The 22,991-nt window shown below is 35.8% G+C and overlaps 4 protein-coding genes across 4 annotated transcripts; 1 reads left to right on the top strand and 3 right to left on the bottom strand.

The window, feature by feature from the left end:
• The first annotated feature begins 1,905 nt into the window (after positions 1-1,905).
• On the top strand, positions 1,906-2,844 carry LOC148215627 (olfactory receptor 6F1-like). The gene has a single exon (XM_088143106.1). The coding sequence runs from the start codon at positions 1,906-1,908 to the stop codon at positions 2,842-2,844; it is 939 nt and encodes a 312-aa protein (XP_087999232.1).
• A 3,494-nt stretch (positions 2,845-6,338) lies between these two features.
• LOC148215626 (olfactory receptor 2AP1-like) lies at positions 6,339-10,029 on the bottom strand. Its single transcript, XM_088143105.1, has 2 exons — positions 9,976-10,029; positions 6,339-7,259 (listed from the first exon to the last, which is right to left on the bottom strand). The coding sequence occupies exons 1-2, from the start codon at positions 10,027-10,029 to the stop codon at positions 6,339-6,341; spliced, it is 975 nt and encodes a 324-aa protein (XP_087999231.1).
• A 1,757-nt stretch (positions 10,030-11,786) lies between these two features.
• LOC148215625 (olfactory receptor 10A7-like) lies at positions 11,787-13,502 on the bottom strand. Its single transcript, XM_088143104.1, has 2 exons — positions 13,497-13,502; positions 11,787-12,707 (listed from the first exon to the last, which is right to left on the bottom strand). Exons 1-2 carry the CDS (start codon positions 13,500-13,502, stop codon positions 11,787-11,789), a joined length of 927 nt encoding a protein of 308 aa, XP_087999230.1.
• A 5,416-nt stretch (positions 13,503-18,918) lies between these two features.
• LOC148215624 (olfactory receptor 5M5-like) lies at positions 18,919-21,264 on the bottom strand. Its single transcript, XM_088143103.1, has 2 exons — positions 21,256-21,264; positions 18,919-19,848 (listed from the first exon to the last, which is right to left on the bottom strand). Exons 1-2 carry the CDS (start codon positions 21,262-21,264, stop codon positions 18,919-18,921), a joined length of 939 nt encoding a protein of 312 aa, XP_087999229.1.
• Positions 21,265-22,991: the final 1,727 nt, after the last annotated feature.

The raw sequence follows: 22,991 nt of genomic DNA, 5'->3' as shown, positions 1-22,991 counted from the left end.
CCTCCCTGCTACGTGCAGACCCGCGGGTTCTGTGCTGCGTTGCGATCTTGTTTCGCTGCCCTGCGGCCCCGTTCCTTGCTTGCTCGCGCCGTTATCAGTTCATAGTTAAAAGCTTCCGCTGTGGTTTTCCTGTTTAGCTGGCCGCAGGTGGCTCGTTAATTAGCGGCGCTTTCGGTTCCTCTTTTCCCCGCTAGCTACCGCCGGTGGATTCCGCGTGGTCTGGTTGCGAGCTTCCCTGCAACCCCGTGCTTCCCTGAAGCCTCGTGCTGACCGAACCTGACACTTAGAACATAAGTGCTGTAGATATGATTTCAAGTGCTGGCCCAAACTTTCCAGATTAGTCATAACATATATACAGAAATGTGCTATGTATGTATGTATGCATGTATGTATGTATGTATGTGTTAGTATTATATCTATTGCTTTGTATTTTCTTTCTATAAATAAGAAAAAAAATCATACCTATCTTAGGTAAAGGGTATAATCTACAATACACTTACCGGGATCTAAGCCTACTGAAGTCTGTAGCATTAACTTCCAAGTAGACATACATTTAATTGCATCAACTGGACATATTACCATTCAGAAATGAAGTTCTATAATAGTAGGGTTTTCCTCCCCCCCCCCCCCCAATTTCCTTATTTTATTTCATGATATGGTCATGTTTGCTTTTCTTCTGTCAATCTTTTTGTTTGTTTGGAAAGAAAGTGGAATACTATAACCACTTACCTAAAACACCAAGTATCAATGTCTTATTTCTACCCTGGCAGAAAAACAGAGGGGGGGAGACCAAGTGAGTAAGTTGCAAATGAGGAAGAGACAGGTTTTTCTCTCACACTTTCCTGCATGCAGCCTCCCCCAAATGGCATAATTTCTTATATGTGGACATGCTTCTAGAGTTGCACCTGAAAAGGGGAAGGAATGTGTCAGGCTTAATAGCCAATTATTTCACCTACATTTTAACACTATACAATGAAATATTACCCCTGCTATCTTTTCTCTATGCCAGCACTCTATGTGAAATTGAGAGCTAAAATCTCAAGTTGGTGCTCAGCATTCAACCAAGAGAATAGGGAAATGCTTGAGTGTTCTTGAACTGTGATCATCATGCTCTTGTTAGCAATTCTGCACAACTGTGCTCCTCATGACCCTGTAAAACATGAAAAGCAGATGGGTATTTGTTCCTTGACAGTTAGGATGCATAGCAATAAGTTCTGATTAGCTGTGATTCTTCAGTGTTTATCTGCAAGACTTAGGTATGCTTTTTGTGTTGTCCACCTTTTATGGGCTATATATATATATAGGTTAATCAGCCCTTGGTCCATGGAAATTAACATGAAAGGTTATCATGTCTTAATACATGAAACTTAATGTGGAATCATGGGAAACATGGCCATGACACTTGTGCAGCTGCTGTATAAGGTAAGAAGCTGTATTAAAAATCAGTATCTTTTGGTTCTTCAGAGTTGCATAATTTCAATTCTTTTTTATGACATAATTTAATATCCCCAGATTCTAACTTTTCAACAGCCATTTTATCATCCACCCATCCGTCCGTCCGTCCGCCCGCCCATCCATCCATCCATCCATCCATCCGTCCGTCCGTCCGTCCGTCCGTCCATCCGTCCGTCCGTCCATCCGTCCATCCATCCATGCATTCACTCATAATTCTACTGAGTGTGACTGAGACTGGATTCATATGTCCACTTACCTGAGGCGTACTTGACCTAAATGTAATGTAGCTCTTTTTCTCATTCAATGAACTGTTTTTAAACAACAACAACAACAGTAATAATAATAATCTGAAGAGTATGCAAATGTTGCCTCTCAAGCATGACTCAATGGCTCAAACTATTTGTCTTTTCCTTTTTTCCTCCCGCTTTGTTAAGAAGACAGGATGTTAACATGGAATCTGCCAACCAGAGTCTGGTAAAAGCATTTGTCATTTTGGGTTTTCCTGCTTCTCTAGAGGTCCGTATGTTGTTTTTTGCTCTGTTTTTGGCCACCTATGTCCTCACCGTCACTGCCAATGTTGTGATCATATCAGTCATTAAGATGAACCGTCCACTGCAACGCCCCATGTATTATTTTCTTGGCAATTTCTCCTTCATGGAGATCTGGTATACGACCTCCACAGTACCCAGAATGCTGGAAAGTTTCCTGGTTGGTGGAAGTAGCATCAGCGTGGCAGGTTGTATTGTGCAGCTCTACCTCTTCTCCCTGGGCTCTACTGAATGCTTCCTTCTGGCCACTATGGCTTATGACCGCTACCTGGCCATCTGCCATCCTCTTCATTATCCAACCTTTATGACTCTACATCTAACTATTTGGCTGGCGACAGCAGCCTGGGTCTGTGGATTCCTGGCTCCATTGCTTCCCATCCTCCTCATATCGCAGCTCTCCTTCTGTGGGCCTAAGGAGATCCATCATTTCTTTTGTGATGCTGGGCCTCTGCTGAGGAGAAATGCCTTTCTCAGTTCTACACTGGTCTCTGTGTTGGCCTCCGTGGTCATCCTGAGCACGTGTCTGCTAACCATGGTTTCCTACATTTTTATCACTTCAACCATTCTCCACATCCCTTCAGCCACTGGGAGGCAGAAAGCCTTTTCCACCTGTGGATCACACCTTGCTGTGGTGGTGATTTATTATGCCACAGTGATCTTTATCTATGTACGGCCCATCTCTCCTTCTGTTTCGAATCTGGATACAGTGGCATCGGTCTTTTATGCTGTAGTGACTCCACTGCTTAATCCAATGATTTATAGTTTAAGGAACAAGGAGGTGAAGGATGCCCTTAAAAGGTTGGTGAGAAAGAATAAGGTGCTAAGGATATTGGATCATTGATCATGGATTCTGGGTAAAAGAGCGTTACAAGTAGTCCTCATTTAGGGACCACCATTGGGAGTGGCAACTCAGTAATTAAGCAAAGTGGTCGCTACGTGGGGAATCATGCAATTGTGACTGGGCTGATGAATTTATTTCAGCTTTCATTTTCCCTGGTCCCTTTGGAATGCCCACCCCTGTGCTGGAATAATTAGCAAGAAGGGAAGTAATGTTCCTATCTACATTCAGTGGAGGGGAAGGGATTACAAGAGAGTAAACAGAAACACAATGGGGAATACACATAGAAAGGAATGCCACGAACGTACTGAGCAAGCAGCTGGTATATTCCCCATTGTGTGTCTGCTTACTCTCTTGTAATCCCTTCCTCTCCAATCTCTCCGTTTTGTGGGGGAGGGGAGGAAAAAAATAGGTTGTCTTTTGGACAAGACAATAGCATGACTGATCACGTGACTGAGGGATGCAATGAAGGTCATAAATGTGTGCCTTGGTCAAATTTTAATGGTCACTGCACAAGGCAGTCAGTAAGCAAAGTCTACCTGTTTACAACTGAGGGGAAAAAAATGCTATTTGATTTCAATGTGCCAAAATTCTCTTTTCCTTAACCCTTCCATCTCAAGCTTTGTTTTATTTTAATTCCCTTGGTCCAGAGCAGTCTTCCCTAACTACTATTTCTAGTATCCTTGTCATACTGTTTGGGCTACTGTCCTAGTTCAGACACCTCTGATGGGCCACCAGTTCTCCCAAATGATATTCCCAAGAACTTTTGGGAATGAGAAACTTTTGCAGAATGATCTAGGACTAACATGAATTTTTAGACTAGATTAACCATATACATTTTTAAAGTTAATGAATATTTAAGCTCTCAATCTCCTAGGAATTATCAAAAATATTTCCATTACAAACAGTTTCTTGAACAAATAATTTTCGTCTTCTTGTGGTTTATTGTCCATGTTTTATTAAAGGGGGAAAAAACAAAGAAACATTTATCTAAAGGTGAGAGCCCAGAGGCTGATTATCTTAGTTTCTTGCTAGCTGACCAGGTGGCAGCGATTTCAGGCAATGTAGCCTGGTTTGGAGTTTGATCTATGATGAAATGTAAACACCTGCTGCAAGTGAAGTGCTGCCATGCCTTAACTAGGCTTCCAAAACTCAATATATTTTCTCCTCCTTTGCCCCCCTTTCCTTCTCCCCCCCTCTTGCCCCCCCCTTCCTATTTTAAATATATACCTATACTCTATGTTTTATTTTGCTATTTCTTGGCTGGGACATAATGGTCTTAAATCCAACAAACCCTAGCAGGCCTTCAGCGTGACTTAATATAAGTTAGTAACTTATATTTACTATAGTCATATAGTAATATAACATAGCTTTACATTCTCGTAGTGTTTTATAAATTCTAGTATTACTTATGTTCCTTTATACTTATTTGCCTCAGTTTATACTATTTAGGTTATTTATTATAAATTTAGTTATAATTTTACAGGATTCTTTTGCATTTTAATACCTGTACTTTGCTTTCCCTCCTGTGGGTGGGTTTTCATGTCTATTTGAGGATGTACACAAACTCACACACACACACATGCCTATATACACATACGTGTTTGTGGGTGCATGTGCATGTGTGCACATGGGCATATATAAAGATATATAAGCATACTTATATACACATATATAAACACACACACACACACACACACATTATAATATACATATATGCAGGAACAACCATCAACTTCAAATTAAGAATCCTTTTCCATCCCACTACACTTTAAGAGCTTCAGTACCTCTGTTTACAGCAATGCTGAAATATAATAATGGCTATGATCTTTGTGTTATCTATAGAATGTTGCTGGTTTGAACTTCTTTTACTACTGGAGAAATTACAAAATTATATATCACTGGACTTATTTTAAAAATTGCCAAGGGTAAGAAGTATGTAGCTCAGGAGTCAGGACCAAATAATAATAATAATAATAATAATAATAATAATAATAACAACAACAACAACAACAACAACAACAACAACAACAACAACAATAATAAACAAAAATCCTCCTCATCATCATCATTATCATCTCTGCTGGTTTTAAATCAATAACTCCTATATAATAGACGAAGGTGATAACCGCTGTGGCTGTTTTCAGCACTCCTGGTAAAGGAAAGCTCTACCTGAAATTCAAGATCAGGGCAATCTCTGGCTTGGCTGAGGCATCTGAAGCAACATCAGGAGGAAAGAGTACTTAACACCTCACCAGTAAAACACACATGGAGGTCATTTTAATAGTGAGTAGAGGTTGAATACAGGGTGACATTTTCTGTTTCTACCCTTCAATGATATTTGTTGGTCCATTCTGGAAATGAGGTAACAGTGTGGATAAGCATTTAGATATTCAAGATCAGCAGGTCCATGGAATATAAAACAAACATAAAGGTCGTGTCACATAAAACAGTGATTACATGGCTGAACTTTGAATGTATGTAACTGTAGTTGAACCAACTCAGAAGAATCACTTCCATCCAAAACATTTCCTTTTCATAATTTTAAATTTTCTGAAGAACGGATTCCATGGGACATATATTTATATCCCAGCTGCGATATATGTCAAAATGATTGGGTTGGATTACATGTACTCATGGGTAGAAAAAGTCCATTAAAATAATGTTAGCTCTGGCTAAGTTAAGTCTTCTTTTCCTTTCAAAGAGTCTAAACTAAGAACCTCACATCAGATCCAGCTCTTAATCATGCATTGCAGTAATGGTCTTAAGCCACTCATTGTCTGCTGATATATATATAATATATAATATAATATATATTATAATATATATAATATATATATTAAAAAAAGTTCAAATATGAAATGCACACATGCACTCACAAATGTTCTGTCTCAGTAGATTAATCTGTTACTTTTACTTTCTTCCACACTTTAAAAGAAATATAAATAGTTTCTTCTTTTTATTTATGTATTTAAAAATTATATTTGCAAATCCCTATAGAAAGTAAGTGGAATAACATAGCAGATTTCATACATTTACCCATAATCAACCAATAGAAAAACTCAATTATACCTTGGAAATGAAATTGAATCATACAGACAACTATAATAAGGGTTCCAAAAAAAGTGATCTTACATTTCTAATTGATGGAATAAAATTGAAAGTTAATTAGTTATTATCATTTTATTTCAAATGAATTGTGTTATAGTCTTTTAAAAGTACATTTCTTTCTTTTTCTAAATGTAGTGATGTCAGCAGCTCATGTTAATTAATCCAAAATGGCCACAAACATAGGATGACCCCACCTATATTTTGTCTCTTGCCCGTTTGCCCACTCCTAAAAGCATTTATGTATAGATCTGCTTTCCTTTCCAATCTTTTGTCTTACACCTCAGATAATCTCTCACCATTGCCACTATTAGCATTGGATCAACGGATTTGTAGAAAACATATTCAGAGAGACTCAGGCTGAGAAACTGAGATATAGAGTCAGAAACCTAGGAGTACACCTGGAGTAATTTTCTCAAAGCCTCCTTCACTTCCTTGTTCCTCAAACTATAAATGAGGGGATTGACCACAGGAGTGAGGATGGTATAGAATATAGAGAAGAGTTTGGATGAATTTCTCATTAGCGAGCCATCTGGCAGGAGGTAAACAATCATTAACGATCCATAGAAAATGGTAACAACAATTAGATGGGAAGAACAAGTGGAAAATGCCTTCTGCCTCCCAAAAGTGGAAGGGATTCTCAAAATGGCCAATATGATGAAAATGTAAGATGTCATGGTCAAGATAAATAAAGGAAAGGTAAATAGAGAAGAATGTATAAAGACTACTTCAATAAACAGTGAAATATCACCACAAGCTAGCTTACTCAGAGGTACAAAATCACAATAAAAATGGTCAATTTCATTGAAGCCACAGTATGTTAACTGTGCCATCCATGTGACCACTATTGAGACAGAAAAACAACCACCTACCCAAGACCCAGTTGCTAAAGAGATACAGATCTTATTATTCATATAGAAGTGATATTGCAATGGCTTGCAAATGGCTAAATATCTATCATAAGACATCACAGATAGGAGACATATTTCTGTAGTCAACAGGAACCCAAATAAATATAACTGTATAAAACAACCAGAGAATGTTATGCTTCTATTCCCGGTTACAAAGCTGGACAGCATTCTGGGCAGAATGGTTGAGGCATAGCAAATCTCCAGACAGGATATGTTCCCCAGGAAGAAATACATGGGGGTATGAAGACACCTATCAGTTGCAAACAAAGTAACAAGGAGAAGATTCCCAGTCATAGTCATCATGTAAATGATAAAAAATAATAAGAAAAATAAAATCTGCAGTTCAGGCTGATCTCCAAATCCCAACAAGATGAAGTCCGTGATTCCTGTTTCATTTACCTAATGGAAAAAATATGCATACATACAGACAGACATACAGACATATGTATAGACATACATGAAAATGCAAGTTGTTATTGATGCTTGAGGACGATGACATTTTTGAAGACATAGCATCAATAGTATTATTATTTGTTTAAAATATAAGGCCTTCCTATTTATTGTTTCATACAGAAATCTTGTTACATAAATCAGAGAATTTCCAAGCTAAAAAAATCCAGGAATGATAAACACCTGTAACTATTGCATTACTTCATGCAGGAACTTCTAAAACTCTAAGAGGTAAGAACAATGTATTCATCTGAACACACTTCTGCTTGTTCAAGCATCACAGTGAACAAGCTTCCTTAAGATATTTTACTGGGCCTAAGCAGATGCACCTGACTTTATGTAATAACCTATGAATAGCAGTTGTTTCTTTGCCTTGAAAGACAGAAATGGAGATCCTATGCATGCATGATTGATTGTAACTCCAATTCCTCTTTCAAGGATTTAATTCTGAGTAAATACGCCTAAGATTGGGCCATGCTTTGAACATCTCCCCGTTTAATTTTTTTGTAAAATGAATAATTATACAAGAAAGCTCTTTCAATTTTTCTTGAACATGACTGGAATCCAGACCTCTGCATCTAGTTCAACTGTTAATTATTTTCCCTTGTAGGAGGAAGAGTTTAGTCTGTGGTGGCAAAAAATAGGAGTCTGGCAGCACCTTTTCTGGCCATCAGATCTTCTTAAAAGGCATCATCTTTTGTGACCTGCAGTAGGTTAGTTATGCAGATACAGGTTATATATGAGAAAGGGTAGAAGTATCTTATCTGTTAACAACTGTAATGTGCTAAAAACCCATTGTGTTTATTGAGACCTTCTGAGATTGCCTGAAACTTTTTAATGCATGTTCAATAATTTTTCACTCGATGCTGCTGTTAAAGTGCCACTAAATGATCACTTCACGGTCTACTGTGAAGTATCCTGGGAGGCTGGAAAGCTCTGATACGAATTTGTCCTTGTTTTGAGCCCTTGTGTCAAACTTCTGTCCTTTAAGTATTTTGCAAAAGGTTTGTCCTGTTTTTCCTATGTAGAATCCAGAGGGGCATTGTGGCTGTTTTCCCTCCCTTCCCTCCCTTTCCCACCACTTCACCCCAGTTTAGATCTGACATCTGTCCACTCCATGCATCTTAATAAAATGGGTTAGTTGGAAAAGGTGCTATCAGACTCCTGGTCATTTTCCCCACTGCACATTGAACATGCCTGCATTTGAAAATTATTTGAAAAGACTGTTTGAGAAGAAACAATTGAGAAAATCTGACAGAAAATCTGATACAAACAACATCCCGCTACTGATACCTGAAAAGGATGGATAAGTGTTAGACGAAATTGATATAAGCATTGCAATAAGAACTGTGGTCATATTTTTGAGCTAAGTTTTGAATTCTTACCAAATCCATTGAGAAGATAGTTCAGTATGCATCTGAGCAACGTGCCTACTTTGTTCCCCAGGAAAAAAAGTAACATACCTAAATTGCTCATAACTGCTTGCTTTTATTTTCTGCAAAGGAGGAACTTAGGCTCACGAGGCAATATTCTTGTGGGGATACTTTTAATATGATACAGGGAATTATTTGCACACTTACTTGTTCAAGATTTCCATATCCTTCAATATTTCCATATCCTTTTTATTGGGAAAATTTGCTAAGAGTGGAAGAATGCCAACGAGGAAAATGACATTTTGAAAAGAATTTTTAGAGCCTCCTCTCTCTCTCCCCCAATCCCTGCCTCTCTTTCTTCTTTAAATACGAGATCTTGTCTCTATGCAATCACTGAACTGCTATGAAATAATGATTTTTAATTCATTTAAAAATAAAATAAAGCAGGCCGTTGGAAAGCAGGAATAAATAGGGATTTACAAACCTCCATTTTAGCTATTAAGGATATTAGATATTTTTATGTCCAATAGGAATTGTTGCTGTACACACACACATACATACACACTCAGTCAGAGTAAAGAGAAAATGCAAGAAAATAAATGATTCCATAAATGTAATTATTTAGGAAGAGACTAGAGAGTGTTACAATATTATTACATTGAATTTATTTATTTATTTATTTATTTATTTATTTATTTATTTATCTGTCTGTCTGTCTGTCTGTCTGTCTGTCTGTCTGTCTGTCTATCTATCTATCTATCTATCTATCTGGTACATTTTTTCAGAAAACTTTGGTACTGGGCAATATACAAATATAATTAATACAAAAATAATTATATATCAATGTCATCTCAGCGAATTGAAGGTAATGTACAGTCATGAAAATAGATTATAGTAAATGAAACCACTATGAAAATTCAACACCACAATCAAAGGGCAATCCATAGTAAACTTCCGTTGCATAAAGCTTGGACTAAGGGATTTGGGTATATCTTCATACCCCATTTATTTTTCTACTTTCTACTTATTATCTTTGAAGTATATCGATGTCATGAATCTTAGAACATAAGTGCTGTAGATATGATTTCAAGTGCTGATCCAAACTTTCCAGATTAGTCATAACATATATACAGAAATGTGCTATGTATGTATGCATGCATGTACTGTATGTATGTATGTATGTATGTATGTATGTGTTTTATATTGTATCTATTGCTTTGTATTTTCTTTCTATAAATAAAAAAAAAATCATACCTATCTTAGGTAAAGGGTATAATCTACAATACACTTACCTGGGATCTAAGCCTACTGAAGTCTGTAGCATTAACTTCCAAGTAGACATACATTGAATTGCATCAACTGGACATATTACCATTCAGAAATGAAGTTCTATAATAGTAGGGTTTTCCTCCCCCCCCCCCCGCCACAATTTCCTTATTTTATTTCATGATATGGTCATGAGTGAGTTGCAAATGAGGAAGAGACAGGTGTTTCTCTCACACTTTCCTGCATGCAGCCTCCCCCAAATGGCATAATTTCTTATATGTGGACATGCTTCTAGATTTGCACCCGAAAAGGGGAAGGAATGTGTCAAACAGGCTTAATAGCCAATTATTTCACCTACAGTCTTAACCACATTTTAACACTATACAATGAAATATTACCCCTGCTATCTTTTCTCTATGCCAGCACTCTATGTGAAATTGAGAGCTAAAATCTCAAGTTGGTGCTCAGCATTCAACCAAGAGAATAGGGAAATGCTTGAGTGTTCTTGAACTGTGATCATCATGCTCTTGTTAGCAATTCTGCACAACTGTGCTCCTCATGACCCTGTAAAACGTGAAAAGCAGATGGGTATTTGTTCCTTGACAGTTAGGATGCATAGCAATAGGTTCTGATTAGTTGTGATTCTTCAGTGTTTATCTACAAGATTTAGGTATGCTTTTTGTGTTGTCCACCTTTTATGGGCTATATATATATATATATAGGTTAATCAGCCCTTGGTCCATGGAAATTAACATGAAAGGTTATCATGTCTTAATACATTAAACTTAATGTGGAATCATGGGAAACCTGGCCATGACACTTGTGCAGCTGCTGTATAAGGTAAGAAGCTGTATTAAAAATCAGTATCTTTTGGTTCTTCAGAGTTGCATAATTTCAATTCTTTTTTATGACATAATTTAATATCCCCTGATTCTTACTTTTCAACAGCCATTTTATCATCCATCCCTCCATCCGTCCATCCATCTATCCATGCATTCACTCATAATTCTACTGAGTGTGATTGAGACTACATTTTTATCATTTCAACCATTCTCCACATCCCTTCAGCCACTGGGAGGCAGAAAGCCTTTTCCACCTGTGGATCATACCTTGCTGTGGTGGTGATTTATTATGCCACAGTGATCTTTATCTATGGACAGCCCATCTCTCTCTCTATATATTAAATAAAATAAAAGAAATCTGAAATGCACACATACCCTCACAAATGTTCTTTTTGAGTAGATTAATCTGTTACTTTCACTTTCTTCCACACTTTAAAAGAAATATAACTGACTTCCTTTTTTTCATTTCTGTATTTAAACATGATATTTGTAAACCCTTATACAAGGTAACTGGAATAACATAGCAAAATTTCATATTTTCACCCATAATCAACCAATAAAAAAACTCAATTATACCTTGGAAATGAAATTGAATCATACAGACAACCATAATAAGGGTTCCAGAAAAAAAGTTATCTTAGTTTTCTAACTGATGGAGTAAAATTTAAAGTTAATTAGTTATTATCATTTTATTTCTAGTGATCTGTGTTATAGTCTTTTAAAAGTACATCTTTCTAAATGTAGTAGTGTCTGCAGCTCATGTTAATTAATCCAAAATGACAACAAACATAGGATGACCCCACCTATATTTTGTCTCTTGCCCATTTGCCCACTCCTGAAAGCATTTATGTATAGATCAGCTTTCCTTTCTAATCTTTTGTGTTACAGCTCTGATAATCTCTCACCATTGCCACTATTAGCATTGGATCAATGGATTTGTAGCAAACATATTCAGAGAGACTCAGGCTGAGAAACTGAGATATAGAATCAGAAACCTAGGAGTACACCTGGAGTAATTTTCTCAAAGCCTCCTTCACTTCCTTGTTCCTCAAACTGTAAATGAGGGGATTGACCATAGGAGTGAGGATGGTATAGAATACAGAGAAGAGTTTGGATGAATTTCTCATTAGCGAGCCATCTGGCAGGAGGTAAACAATCATTAAGGATCCATAGAAAATGGTAACAACAATTAGATGGGAAGAACAAGTGGAAAATGCCTTCTGCCTCCCAAAAGTGGAAGGGATTCTCAAAATGGCCAATATGATGAAAATGTAAGATGTCATGGTCAACAAAAATAAAGGAAAGGTAAATATAGAAGATAACATGAAGGCTACTTCAATAAAGACTGAAGTATCATCACAAGCCAGCTTACTCAGAGGTATAAAATCACAAAAAAAATGGTCAATTTCATTGAAGCCACAGTATGTTAACTGTGCCATCCATGTGACCACTACTGAGACAGGAAAACAACCACCTACCCAAGACCCAGTTGCTAAAGAGATACAGACCTTATTATTCATATAGAAGTGATATTGCAATGGCTTGCAAATGGCTAAATATCTATCATAAGACATCACAGATAGGAGACATGTTTCTGTAGTTAACAGGAACCCAAATAAATACATCTGTATAAAACAACCAGAGAATGTTATGCTTCTTTTCCCAGTTACGAAGCTGGACAGCATTCTGGGCAGAATGGTTGAGGTGTAGCAAATCTCCAGGCAGGACAAGTTCCCCAGAAAGAAATACATGGGTGTATGAAGACACCTGTCCGTTGCAACCAAAATAACAAGGAGAAGATTCCCAGTCATGGTCATAAAGTAAGTGATCAAAAATAGTAAGAAAAATAAAATCTGCAGTTCAGGCTGATCTCCAAATGCCAACAAGATGAAGTCTGTGATAGCTGTTTCATTTACCTAATGGCAAAATGATATATGTGTACATGAAAATACAAATTATTATGCATGCTTGAGGACAATGACATTTTAGGAAACATAGGATTAATACTAAACACTTCCTATTTATTATTTCACACAGAAATCGTGTTACATAAACCAGAGAATTTCCAGGGTAAAAAAATTCCGGAATCCTAAACAGCTGTACCTATTTTATCATCTCATGCAGGAACTTTTAAAACTCTAGGAGGTAAGAAGAATGTATTCATCTGAACACACTTCTGCTTTCTTTTCTCTTCAACTATGTATAGGCAGCTTCCCCCCACACACATACCATTTGAGTAAATTGTGAAATAAATGGGAATCTGTGGCATAATTCAAAATAGTTAAATAATGCTTTGATTATATTTTAACTGGTTACTAAATATACCACTTTGAGAGAGAGAGAGAGAGAGGGTCACAATTTGGGGACAATCATTCCCATTGCCTATTTCTAAAAGACTCAGGTCTCATGCATGACTTCTGTGGCTTTTCTAAGCCTTTTCAACTGATAGATAACATCTAGACCTGCAAAATATATCTCTTAGATTTAACTCTGTCTTCTCTCTCTGACTCTCTCATACATTTTCAGTATAAATTCATCAGTATTCATAATTCGGATTTTTTCAACCACCACAACAAAAGGAAATGTTATATCAAACATGTTTTATCACTCAAGATTCAGATAGCTGGATTAGAAAATATCAACCTAGGCACATTCCCTTTCTGACTCCCTGCCTCTGTAGATGTGCAGACTGATAGTAATTCTACCTCCATTGTACATCAGTATAGAATGTAAGAATATGTGCAAATATAATCCTACATTCACGCTAAGTCAATTCTCAGGCAGAAAGGCCAACATATTTGAAGGGCACCATATATCTAAGGTTGCCTGAGATATTACACTGGGCTTCCCCAGATGCACTTGAGTTTATGTAGCAGTGCATAATATTAGGTCTTTCTCTGCCCTGATGGACAGAGACTGAGAGCCTGTGCATGCATGGTTCAGAATAAGTCCAATTGCTGTTCCAGGGATTGAATTCTGAGTAAATATGCAAGAGATTGGGCCGTGTTTTGCACATCTTCCCATTTAGTTTTATTGTAAAATTATTAATTATCCACAAAAACCACTTTCAATGTTTCTTGAACATGACTGGAATCCAGACCTCTGCATCTAGTTCAACTGTTTATTATTTTCTATTGTAGGAGGAAGAGTTTAGTCTGTGGTGGCAAAAAATAGGAATCTGGTAGCACCTTTTCTGACCATCAGATCTAAATAAAAGGCATCAACTTTTGTGAGCTGCAGTAGGTTCGTTATATAGATGCAGATTATATATGAGACAGAATAGAAGTATCTTATCTGTTAACAACTGTAATGTGGTAAAAACCCATTGTGTTTATTGAGACCCTCTGAGATTGCCTGAAACTTTCTAATGCATGTTCAATAATTTTTCACTCGATGCTGCTGTTAAAGTGCCACTAAATGATCACTTCACGGTCTACTGTGAAGTATCCTGGGAGGCTGGAAAGCTCTGATATGAATTTGTCCTTGTTTTGAGCCCTTGTGTCAAACTTCTGTCCTTTAAGTATTTTGCAAAAGGTTTGTCCTGTTTTTCCTATGTAGAATCCAGAGGGGCATTGTGGCTGTTTTCCCTCCCTTCCCTCCCTTTCCCACCACTTCACCCCAGTTTAGATCTGACATCTGTCCACTCCATGCATCTTAATAAAATGGGTTAGTTGGAAAAGGTGCTATCAGACTCCTGGTCATTTTCCCCACTGCACATTGAACATGCCTGCATTTGAAAATTATTTGAAAAGAGTGTTTGAGAAGAAACAATTGAGAAAATCTGACAGAAAATCTGATACAAACAACATCCCGCTACTGATACCTGAAAAGGATGGATAAGTGTTAGACGAAATTGATATAAGCATTGCAATAAGTACTGTGGTCATATTTTTGAGCTAAGTCTCTGAATTCTTACCAAATCCATTGAGAAGATAGATCAGTATGGATCTGAGCAGCATATCTACTTGGTTCCTTGGGAAAAAAAAGTAACATACCTAAATTGCTCATAACTGGTTGGTTTTATTTTCTCCAAAGGAGGAACATAGGCTCACGAGGCAATATTCTTGTGGGGATACTTTTAATACAATACAGAGAATTATTTGCACACTTAGTTGTTCAATATTTTGATATCCTAATTATGGGGAAACTTTGGTAGGAGTGAAACAATGCCAAGGAGGAGGAAGTGGAGGAGGAGGAGGAGGAGGAGGAGGAAGAAGAGGAATAATAATAATAATAATAATAATAATAATAATAATAATAATACATAAAATTCAGATTTCTTCTATATGAGTTCAGATGCCATTTTCTGGAACACCAAAGAAATGTTATTAGATTTGCACGTAGAAGTTGGAACCAGAACTAAGAGAAAACAACATTTTGTTAAGAAGTTTTAGAGCCCCCTCCCACTCTCCCTCCCTCCCTCCCCCCTCCCTCCCTGGCTCTCTTTCTTTTTTAAATATGAGATCTTGTCTCTATGCAATAACAGAACCTCTATGAAATAATATTTTTCTATTCATTTAAAAGTGAAAATAAAGGAAACAGTTCAAAAGCAGGAATGAATATGGATTCACAAATTGCCCATGTTAGCTGTTAAGGATATTAGCTATTTTTAATATCCAATTGGAATCAGGAAAAAGTACCTGCCCATGCACACACACACACACACACAAACTCAGAGGAATGAGAAAACTACAATATTATTACTTTGAATGTATTTATTTATTTATTTATTTATTTATTGTACACAGTTCAAAAAACTTTGCTATTGGGCAATATACAAAATAGTTAATAAAAAGTAATTATTATATCAATGTTATTCCAGCAAATTGAAGGTAATGTATAATAATGACAATAGATAATAATAAATGAAATCACTATGAAAATTCAATATAATCAAAGGGCAATCCATACTAAATTTCCATTACATAAAATTTGGACTAGGTAATTTGTGTATATCTTCATATCCAATTTATTTTTCTACTTCCTACTTCTATTTTTGAAGTGCATGAGCCACTTCAGGCAACACTAGCAGGGCTAGCTACTGTATATAAACAGGGAGCAAACCCTACACTCTCTAGTACTGATGATGTTACCTAGTTGGATAATGTAGTGTCTGCAATCAAATGACCAAGCTCAGAGAGCACCAAGGACTCCACAATTTAACCTTGAGCTACATATAATCTTTTTTATTGGTAAATTTAGAGAATACATATCAAGCAGACAGAAGTCTCTGAAATAATACATAAAGGGAGTATCAATTCTCGAAGTTATACTACCACTACTACCACTACTACTGCTGCTAATAATAATAATAATAATATGAAGCTTTATACCCATGAGCCTGGAATATTGAAACTAATAAACACTGTTTATTTGAAGGCAAAGTCAATGGGGAAGCTGGCAGGAAATTGCAAACTGTGGTCACATGAAGTCCTCACTTACTGACCTGCAGTGATTTGCTTAATGACAGCAACTGAGGCTGTTGGAATTGCTGTCACTAAATGATATGGTTACATGGTTTCTTGACTTATGAACGCTTTGCTTAAAAACAGAATCAGAATCATCTTTATTACGGTCACAGACCAGAACCACAAACAAAAGTACGTTAAAAAAATTCATTAAAGTGAATTAAAATACATTAAAATAAAATAAAACTAAACATAATAATATCTTTGCAGATTGGTGGGATCATCAATGGGCAGTCAACATCTGCCTGATTTTACAAACAGTGTAACAAAATTTAGCTACGTTCAAGGAAACTATATCATTCTGATCAGATAGCAACAACTGCACATAAAAAGGATCAGAATTTCCAGGATATTTTACCAAATGAGGAGTTATTATAGCAGGACATGTACTGTAGTTTCAATAGCCCCTTGTCCACAGGGGCACAATCTCAGCTCGTATGGGACTTTTTTGTATCGGCCCTCCAAAACTGCTGTAGGAAGAGCATTACAGTGTTCTACAGTTAATGCCCTCCGAAGTTTGGGGATGGTTATGTAATTTAGGTATCTCGCTGGCTTATAAGAAAAGACTTGACTGCTCAAAAAACATTCTTAGGAAGGGCAGACTGGTCTTGGTGTTTTAGATAAGTGGGTATAGTATTGCAGATTAATAGTCTGGGAAATAAGCGGTCAGATATTTGTATTAGTTGGGAGGAATTTAAAATTTATAGTAATGGTTTGGGCAGAAAAATGGTACCTCTAAAGATGAAATATTTCAAATTTCCTCTATTTACATAGTAATAAGTTCTGATTAGTTGTGATTCTTTAGTGTTTATCTGAAAGATTTAGATATGCCTTTATGTGTTGTCCACATGTATATGTATATGCAACACATGTTTGTGTAGCATGCATGTGTATACATGTATATAAATAAAAATGTATAAGCCTACTTATAGGCACATATATAAGTACATACACACATATATAAGCATTGAAATACACCTATATGCAGGAACAACGATCACCTTCAAAATAAGAATTCCTTTGTACACTGCTTCACTTTAACAGCTTCAAAACCTTTCTTTACAGCAATGCTGAAATAGGATAATCGCTGTCATCTTTTTCTAATCTATAGAATGTTGCTGGTTTGAACTTCTTTTATTACTGGAGAAATTACAAAATTACATATCACTGGATTTATTTTAAAAATTGCCAAGGGTAAGAGCTAAGTAGCCCAAGGGGGGAAAAAAATCTCAATAACAGTAACAACTATCCTCTTCCTCTTCCTCTTCCTCTTCCTCTTCCTCTTCCTCTTCCTCTTCCTCTTCCTCTTCCTCTTCCTCTTCCTCTTCCTCCTCCTCTATGCTGGCTTTAAATGAGAAACCTCCTATCTACTAGAGAAAGGTCATAACCACGAAATACAAATTGTTGTAAAATTTTACTTGGTTGATGGCTTATTGCTTTTTTTGTAAAGTGGCTGGTGAATTCGTTCATTTTAATGGTTCTTAGAAGTTGAATACATGGTGACATTTTCTGCTTCTAGCATTCTATAACATTTGTTGGCCCATTCTGGCAATGAAGTAATAATGTGGATAAGCTTTTAGATATTCAAGATCAGCAAGTTCATGGAATAAAAAAATATAAAGGGCATGAAACATAAAACATAAAACAGTGATTATATGGTTGAACTTTGAATGTATGTACAGTAACTGCATTTGAAAAAAAAATCAAAATAATCACTTAGCTCTCAAATTTATTCTCCAAAATATTTCCTTTTTGTATTAAATCTTAAAATATTAAAATTTCTGAATAATTGATTTCATTTTTTATACTTTTATATCCCAGCTACAATATTAAAATCTCATTATGTTTAATTAAGTTTATTCAATTCAGAAAAATCCATTAAAAGTAGTGTTAGCTCAGGCTATTTTAGATTTTTCATTTCAAAGAGTCTAATCTAAAAACCACAGATCTGGATCCAGCTCTTAAAGATGCATGGCAGTAAACTTCTTAAGCCAATCATTCTGTGTGTGTGTGTGTGTGTGTGTGTGTGTGTGTGTGTGTGTGTGTGTGTGTGTATATATATATATATATATATATATATATATTATTTTCAAATCTGAAATACACACAAGCACTCACAAATATTCTGTTTGAATAGATGAATCTATTATTTTCTTCCACACTTTAAACAAAATATAAATAACCTTTTTTCATTTATGTATTTAAAAATGATGTTTGTAAATCCTTATAGAAAGTAGGTGGAATAAAACAGCAAAATTTCATATATTAATCCATGATCAACTAATTAAAAAAATCTCAATTATAGTTTGGAAAAGAAATTGAATACAGGCAACTAAAATTTAACTTCCAAGTAAAGTGATCTTAGATTAATAATTGATGGAATAAAATCTAAACTAAATTATAGAAATGCTATTATAATTTCTTTCTACTGAAATGTTTTATAGTCTTTTAAAAATAGATTTTTTTTTAATATAGTGAGGTCTGCAGAAAAACATAATCATGCCAAAATGACAACAAACATGGGATGACCAGAAACATATTTTGTCACTTCTTCCCCTTGCCCACCCCTGAGAATACCTATGGCTTGATCAGCTTTGCCAACCTCTCCAATATACAAATACATTCAGAGAGATTCAGATTGAGAAACTGTGATGTTGAGTCAGAAGCCCAGCAGTAACATATGGGATAACTTTCTCAAAGCCCCCTTCACTTCCTTGTTCCTCAAACTGTAAATGAGGGGATTGGCCATAGGAGTGAGGATGGTATAGAATACAGAGAAGAGTTTGGATGAATTTCTCATTAGCGAGCCATCTGGCAGGAGGTAAACAATCATTAACGATCCATAGAAAATGGTAACAACAATTAGATGGGAAGAACAAGTGGAAAATGCCTTCTGCCTCCCAAAAGTGGAAGGGATTCTCAAAATGGCCAATATGATGAAAATGTAAGATGTCATGGTCAACATAAATAAAGGAAAGGTAAATATAGAAGATAGCATGAAGGCTACTTCAATAAAGACTGAAGTATCATCACAAGCCAGCTTACTCAGAGGTACAAAATCACAATAAAAATGGTCAATTTCATTGAAGCCACAGTATGTTAACTGTGCCATCCATGGGACCACTATTGAGACAGAAAAACAGCCACCTACCCAAGACCCAGTTGCTAAAGAGATACAGACCTTATTATTCATATAGAAGTGATATTGCAATGGCTTGCAAATGGCTAAATATCTATCATAAGACATCACAGATAGGAGACATGTTTCTGTAGTCAACAGGAACCCAAATAAATACAACTGTAGAAAACAACGAGAGAATGTTATGCTTCTATTCCCGGTTACAAAGCTGGACAGCATTTTGGGCAGAATGGTTGAGGCATAGCAAATCTCCAGACAGGACAAGTTCCCCAGGAAGAAATACATGGGGGTGTGAAGACGCTTGTCAGTTGCAACCAAAATAACAAGGAGAAGATTCCCAGTCATGGTCATAAAGTAAGTGATCAAAAATAGTAAGAAAAATAAAATCTGCAGTTCAGGCTGATCTCCAAATCCCAACAAGATGAAGTCTGTGATGGCTGTTTGATTTACCTAATGGAAAAATGATATATGTGTCCATGAAAATACAAGTTGTTATGCATGCTTGAGGACAATGGCATTTTAGGAAATATAGTGTTAATACTACTATCATTTGTTTGAAATGTAAGCTCTTTCTATTTATTGTTTCATACAGAAATCTTATTACATAAACCAGAGAATTTCCAAGGTAAAAATATTCTGGAAGCAGAAACAGCTGTAACTATTGTATAATTTCATGTAGGAATTTTTAAAATTTTAAGAGGTAAGAACAATGTTTCACCTGAACATGCTTCTGCTTTTTCAGGGACTACATTGAAAAAGGTTGCCTTAGACATTATACTGGGGTTAAGCAGATGCACTTGAAGTTATGTAGTAACCTACAAATAGCAGTTCTTTCTCTGCCCTGATAGACAGAGATGGAGAGCCTGTGCATACATAGTTGAGAATAAGTCCAATTGCTGTTCCAAGGATTTAATTCTGAGTAAATATGCAAGAGATTGGGCCATGCTTTGCACATCTACCCATTTAGTTTTATTGTACAATGATTAATTATCCAAGAAAACTGCTTTCAATTTTTCTTGAACATGACTGGAATCCAGACCTCTATATCCAGTTTCAACTGTTTATTTTTTTTCCATTATAGGAGGAAGAGTTTAGTCTGTGATGGCAAAACATAGGAGTCTGGTAGCATCTTTTCTGACCATCAGATCTCCTTAAAAGGCATAAACCTTTGTAAACTGCAGTAGATTGGTTATACAGATGCAGATTATATATGAGAAAGAGTAGAAGTATCTTATCTGTTAACAATTGTAATGTGGTAAAAACCCATTGTGTTTATTGAGAACCTCTGAGATTGCCTGAAACTTTCTAATGCATGTTCAATAATTTTTCACTCAACACTGCTGTTAAAGTCCCACTAAATGATGACTTCGAGGTCTACTGTGAAATATCCTGGGATGTTGGAATGCTCTGATACTAATTTGTCCTTGTTTTGAGTCCTTGTGTCAAACTTGTGCCCTTTAAGTATTTTGCATATTTTGCAGAAATTGTCCTGTTTTTCCTATGCAGAATTGTGGCTGTTTTCCCTCCCTTCCCTCTCTTTCCCTCTGCTTCACTCCAATTTAAATCTGACATCCATCCATGCTATACATCTTAATAAAATGGGTTAGTTTAAAAGGTGCTATCAGACTCCTCATTATTTTCTCTGCTGCACATTGAAAATGCCTGCATTTGAAAATTATTTGAAAAGAATGTTCAAGAAGAAACAAGAGGAAATCTGACAGAAAATCTGATATAACCAACATCCCACTACTGTTAACGGAACACTCTAAAATGATGAATAAGTGTTAGATGAAATTGAAATAAGCATTGCAATAAGTATTGTGGTCATATTTTTGAGCTAAGTTTCTGAATTCTTACCAGATCCATTGAGAAGATAGTTCAGTGTGTATCTGAGTAACGTACCTACTTGGTTAACTGGAAAAAAAATATGTGACATACCTAATTTGTTCATAACTGATTGGTTTTATTTTCTCCTGATGAGGGAATTAGGCTCATGAGGCAATATTCCTGTGGGGATACTTTTAATATGATACAAGGAATTATTTGTATACTTACTTGTTCAATATTTCCATATCCTCCAATATTTCCATATCCTTATTATGGGGAATCTTTGCCAGGAGTGAAAGAATGCCAAGGAGGAAAATGATATTTTGTAAAGAGTTTTTAGAGCCTCCTCTCTCCCCCAATCCCTGCCTCTATTTCTTTTTTTAAACATGAGATCTTGTCTCTATGCAATAACGGAACTGCTATGAAATAATGATTTTTAATTAATTTAAAAATAAAATAAAGCGGGCCGTTGGAAAGCAGGAATGAATATGGGTTTACAAATTCTCCATTTTAGCTATTAAGGATATTTTCTATTTTTAATATCCAATAGGAATTAGCTGTACACAGACACACACACAAACAGAAATGGACAATCAGTCAGAGGAAAAAGAAAATGCAGGAAAATAAGTGATTCCATAAATGTAGTTATTCAGTCTCTTCTTAAATAATTACATTTATGGAATCACTTATTTTCTTATAATATTGTCTTACAATATTATTACCTTGAATTTATTTATTTATTTATTTGGTACATTTTTCAGAAAACTTTGGTATTGAGCAATATACAAATATAATTAATACAAGAATAATTATATATCATTGTCATCTCAGCGAATTGAAGGTAATGTACAATCATGAAAATAGATTATACTAAATGAAACCACTATGAAAATTCATCACCACAATCAATGGGCAATCCATACTAAACTTCTGTTGCATAAAGCTTGGACTAAGGGATTTGGGTATATCTTCATACCCCATTTATTTTTCTACTTTCTACTTATTATCTTTGAAGTGTATTGATGTCATGAAACTTAGAACATACTGTAAGTGCTGTAGATATGATTTCAAGTGCTGATCCAAACTTTCCAGATTAGTCATAACATATATTCAGAATGTTTCAATGTGCCAAAATTCTCTTTTCCTTAACCCTTCCATCTCAAGTTTTGTTTTATTTTAATTCCCTTGGTCCAGAGCATTCTTGCCTAACTACAATTTCTGGTATCCTTGTCATACTGTTTGGGCTGCTGTCCTAGTTCAGACACCTCTGATTGGCCACCAGTTCTCCCAAATGATATTCCCAAGAATTTTTGGGGATGAGAAACTTTAGCAGAATGATCTAGGACTAACATGAATTTATACCTGGATTAACCATATACATTTTTTATGATATGGTTAATGTAATTATGTATTATTAAATACTTGAATATTTAAGGTCTCAATCTCCTAGGAATAATCAAAAATATTTCTATTACAAACAAAGTTTGTTGAACAAATAATCTTCTTCTTGTTGTTTATTGTCCATGTTTTATTAAAGGGGGAAAAAAACAAAGAAACATTTATCTAAAGATGAGAGCCCAGAGGCTGATTATCTTAGTTTCTTGCTAGCTGACCAGGTGGCAGGGATTTCAGGCAATGTAGCCTGGTTTGGAGTTTGATCTATGATTACATGTAAACACCTGCTCCAAGTGAAGTGATGGTGAGCCTTAACTAGGCTTCCAAAACTCAATATATTTTCTCGTCCTTTTCCTCCCTTTCCTTCTCCC

The sequence above is a fragment of the Python bivittatus genome, unplaced genomic scaffold, assembly GCF_059951505.1.
Source record: "Python bivittatus isolate LINGU-HERP-01145 unplaced genomic scaffold, Pbiv_v1 ctg000470_np1212, whole genome shotgun sequence".
In the NCBI taxonomy this organism is placed as follows: domain Eukaryota; kingdom Metazoa; phylum Chordata; class Lepidosauria; order Squamata; family Pythonidae; genus Python; species Python bivittatus.
Note: the sequence above shows the minus strand (reverse complement) of the source record. Positions and strands in the feature narration are given on the sequence as shown.

Coding starts and splice junctions, on each gene's coding strand:
- LOC148215627 (XM_088143106.1), top strand. CDS start 1,906: ATGGAATCTGCCAACCAGAGTCTGGTAAAAGCATTTGTCATTTTGGGT.
- LOC148215626 (XM_088143105.1), bottom strand. CDS start 10,029: ATGTATGTCTACTTGGAAGTTAATGCTACAGACTTCAGTAGGCTTAGA. Junction 7,260..9,975: donor TCAGTAGGCTTAGATCCCAG/GTAAGTGTATTG, acceptor TTTTTCCATTAG/GTAAATGAAACAGGAATCAC.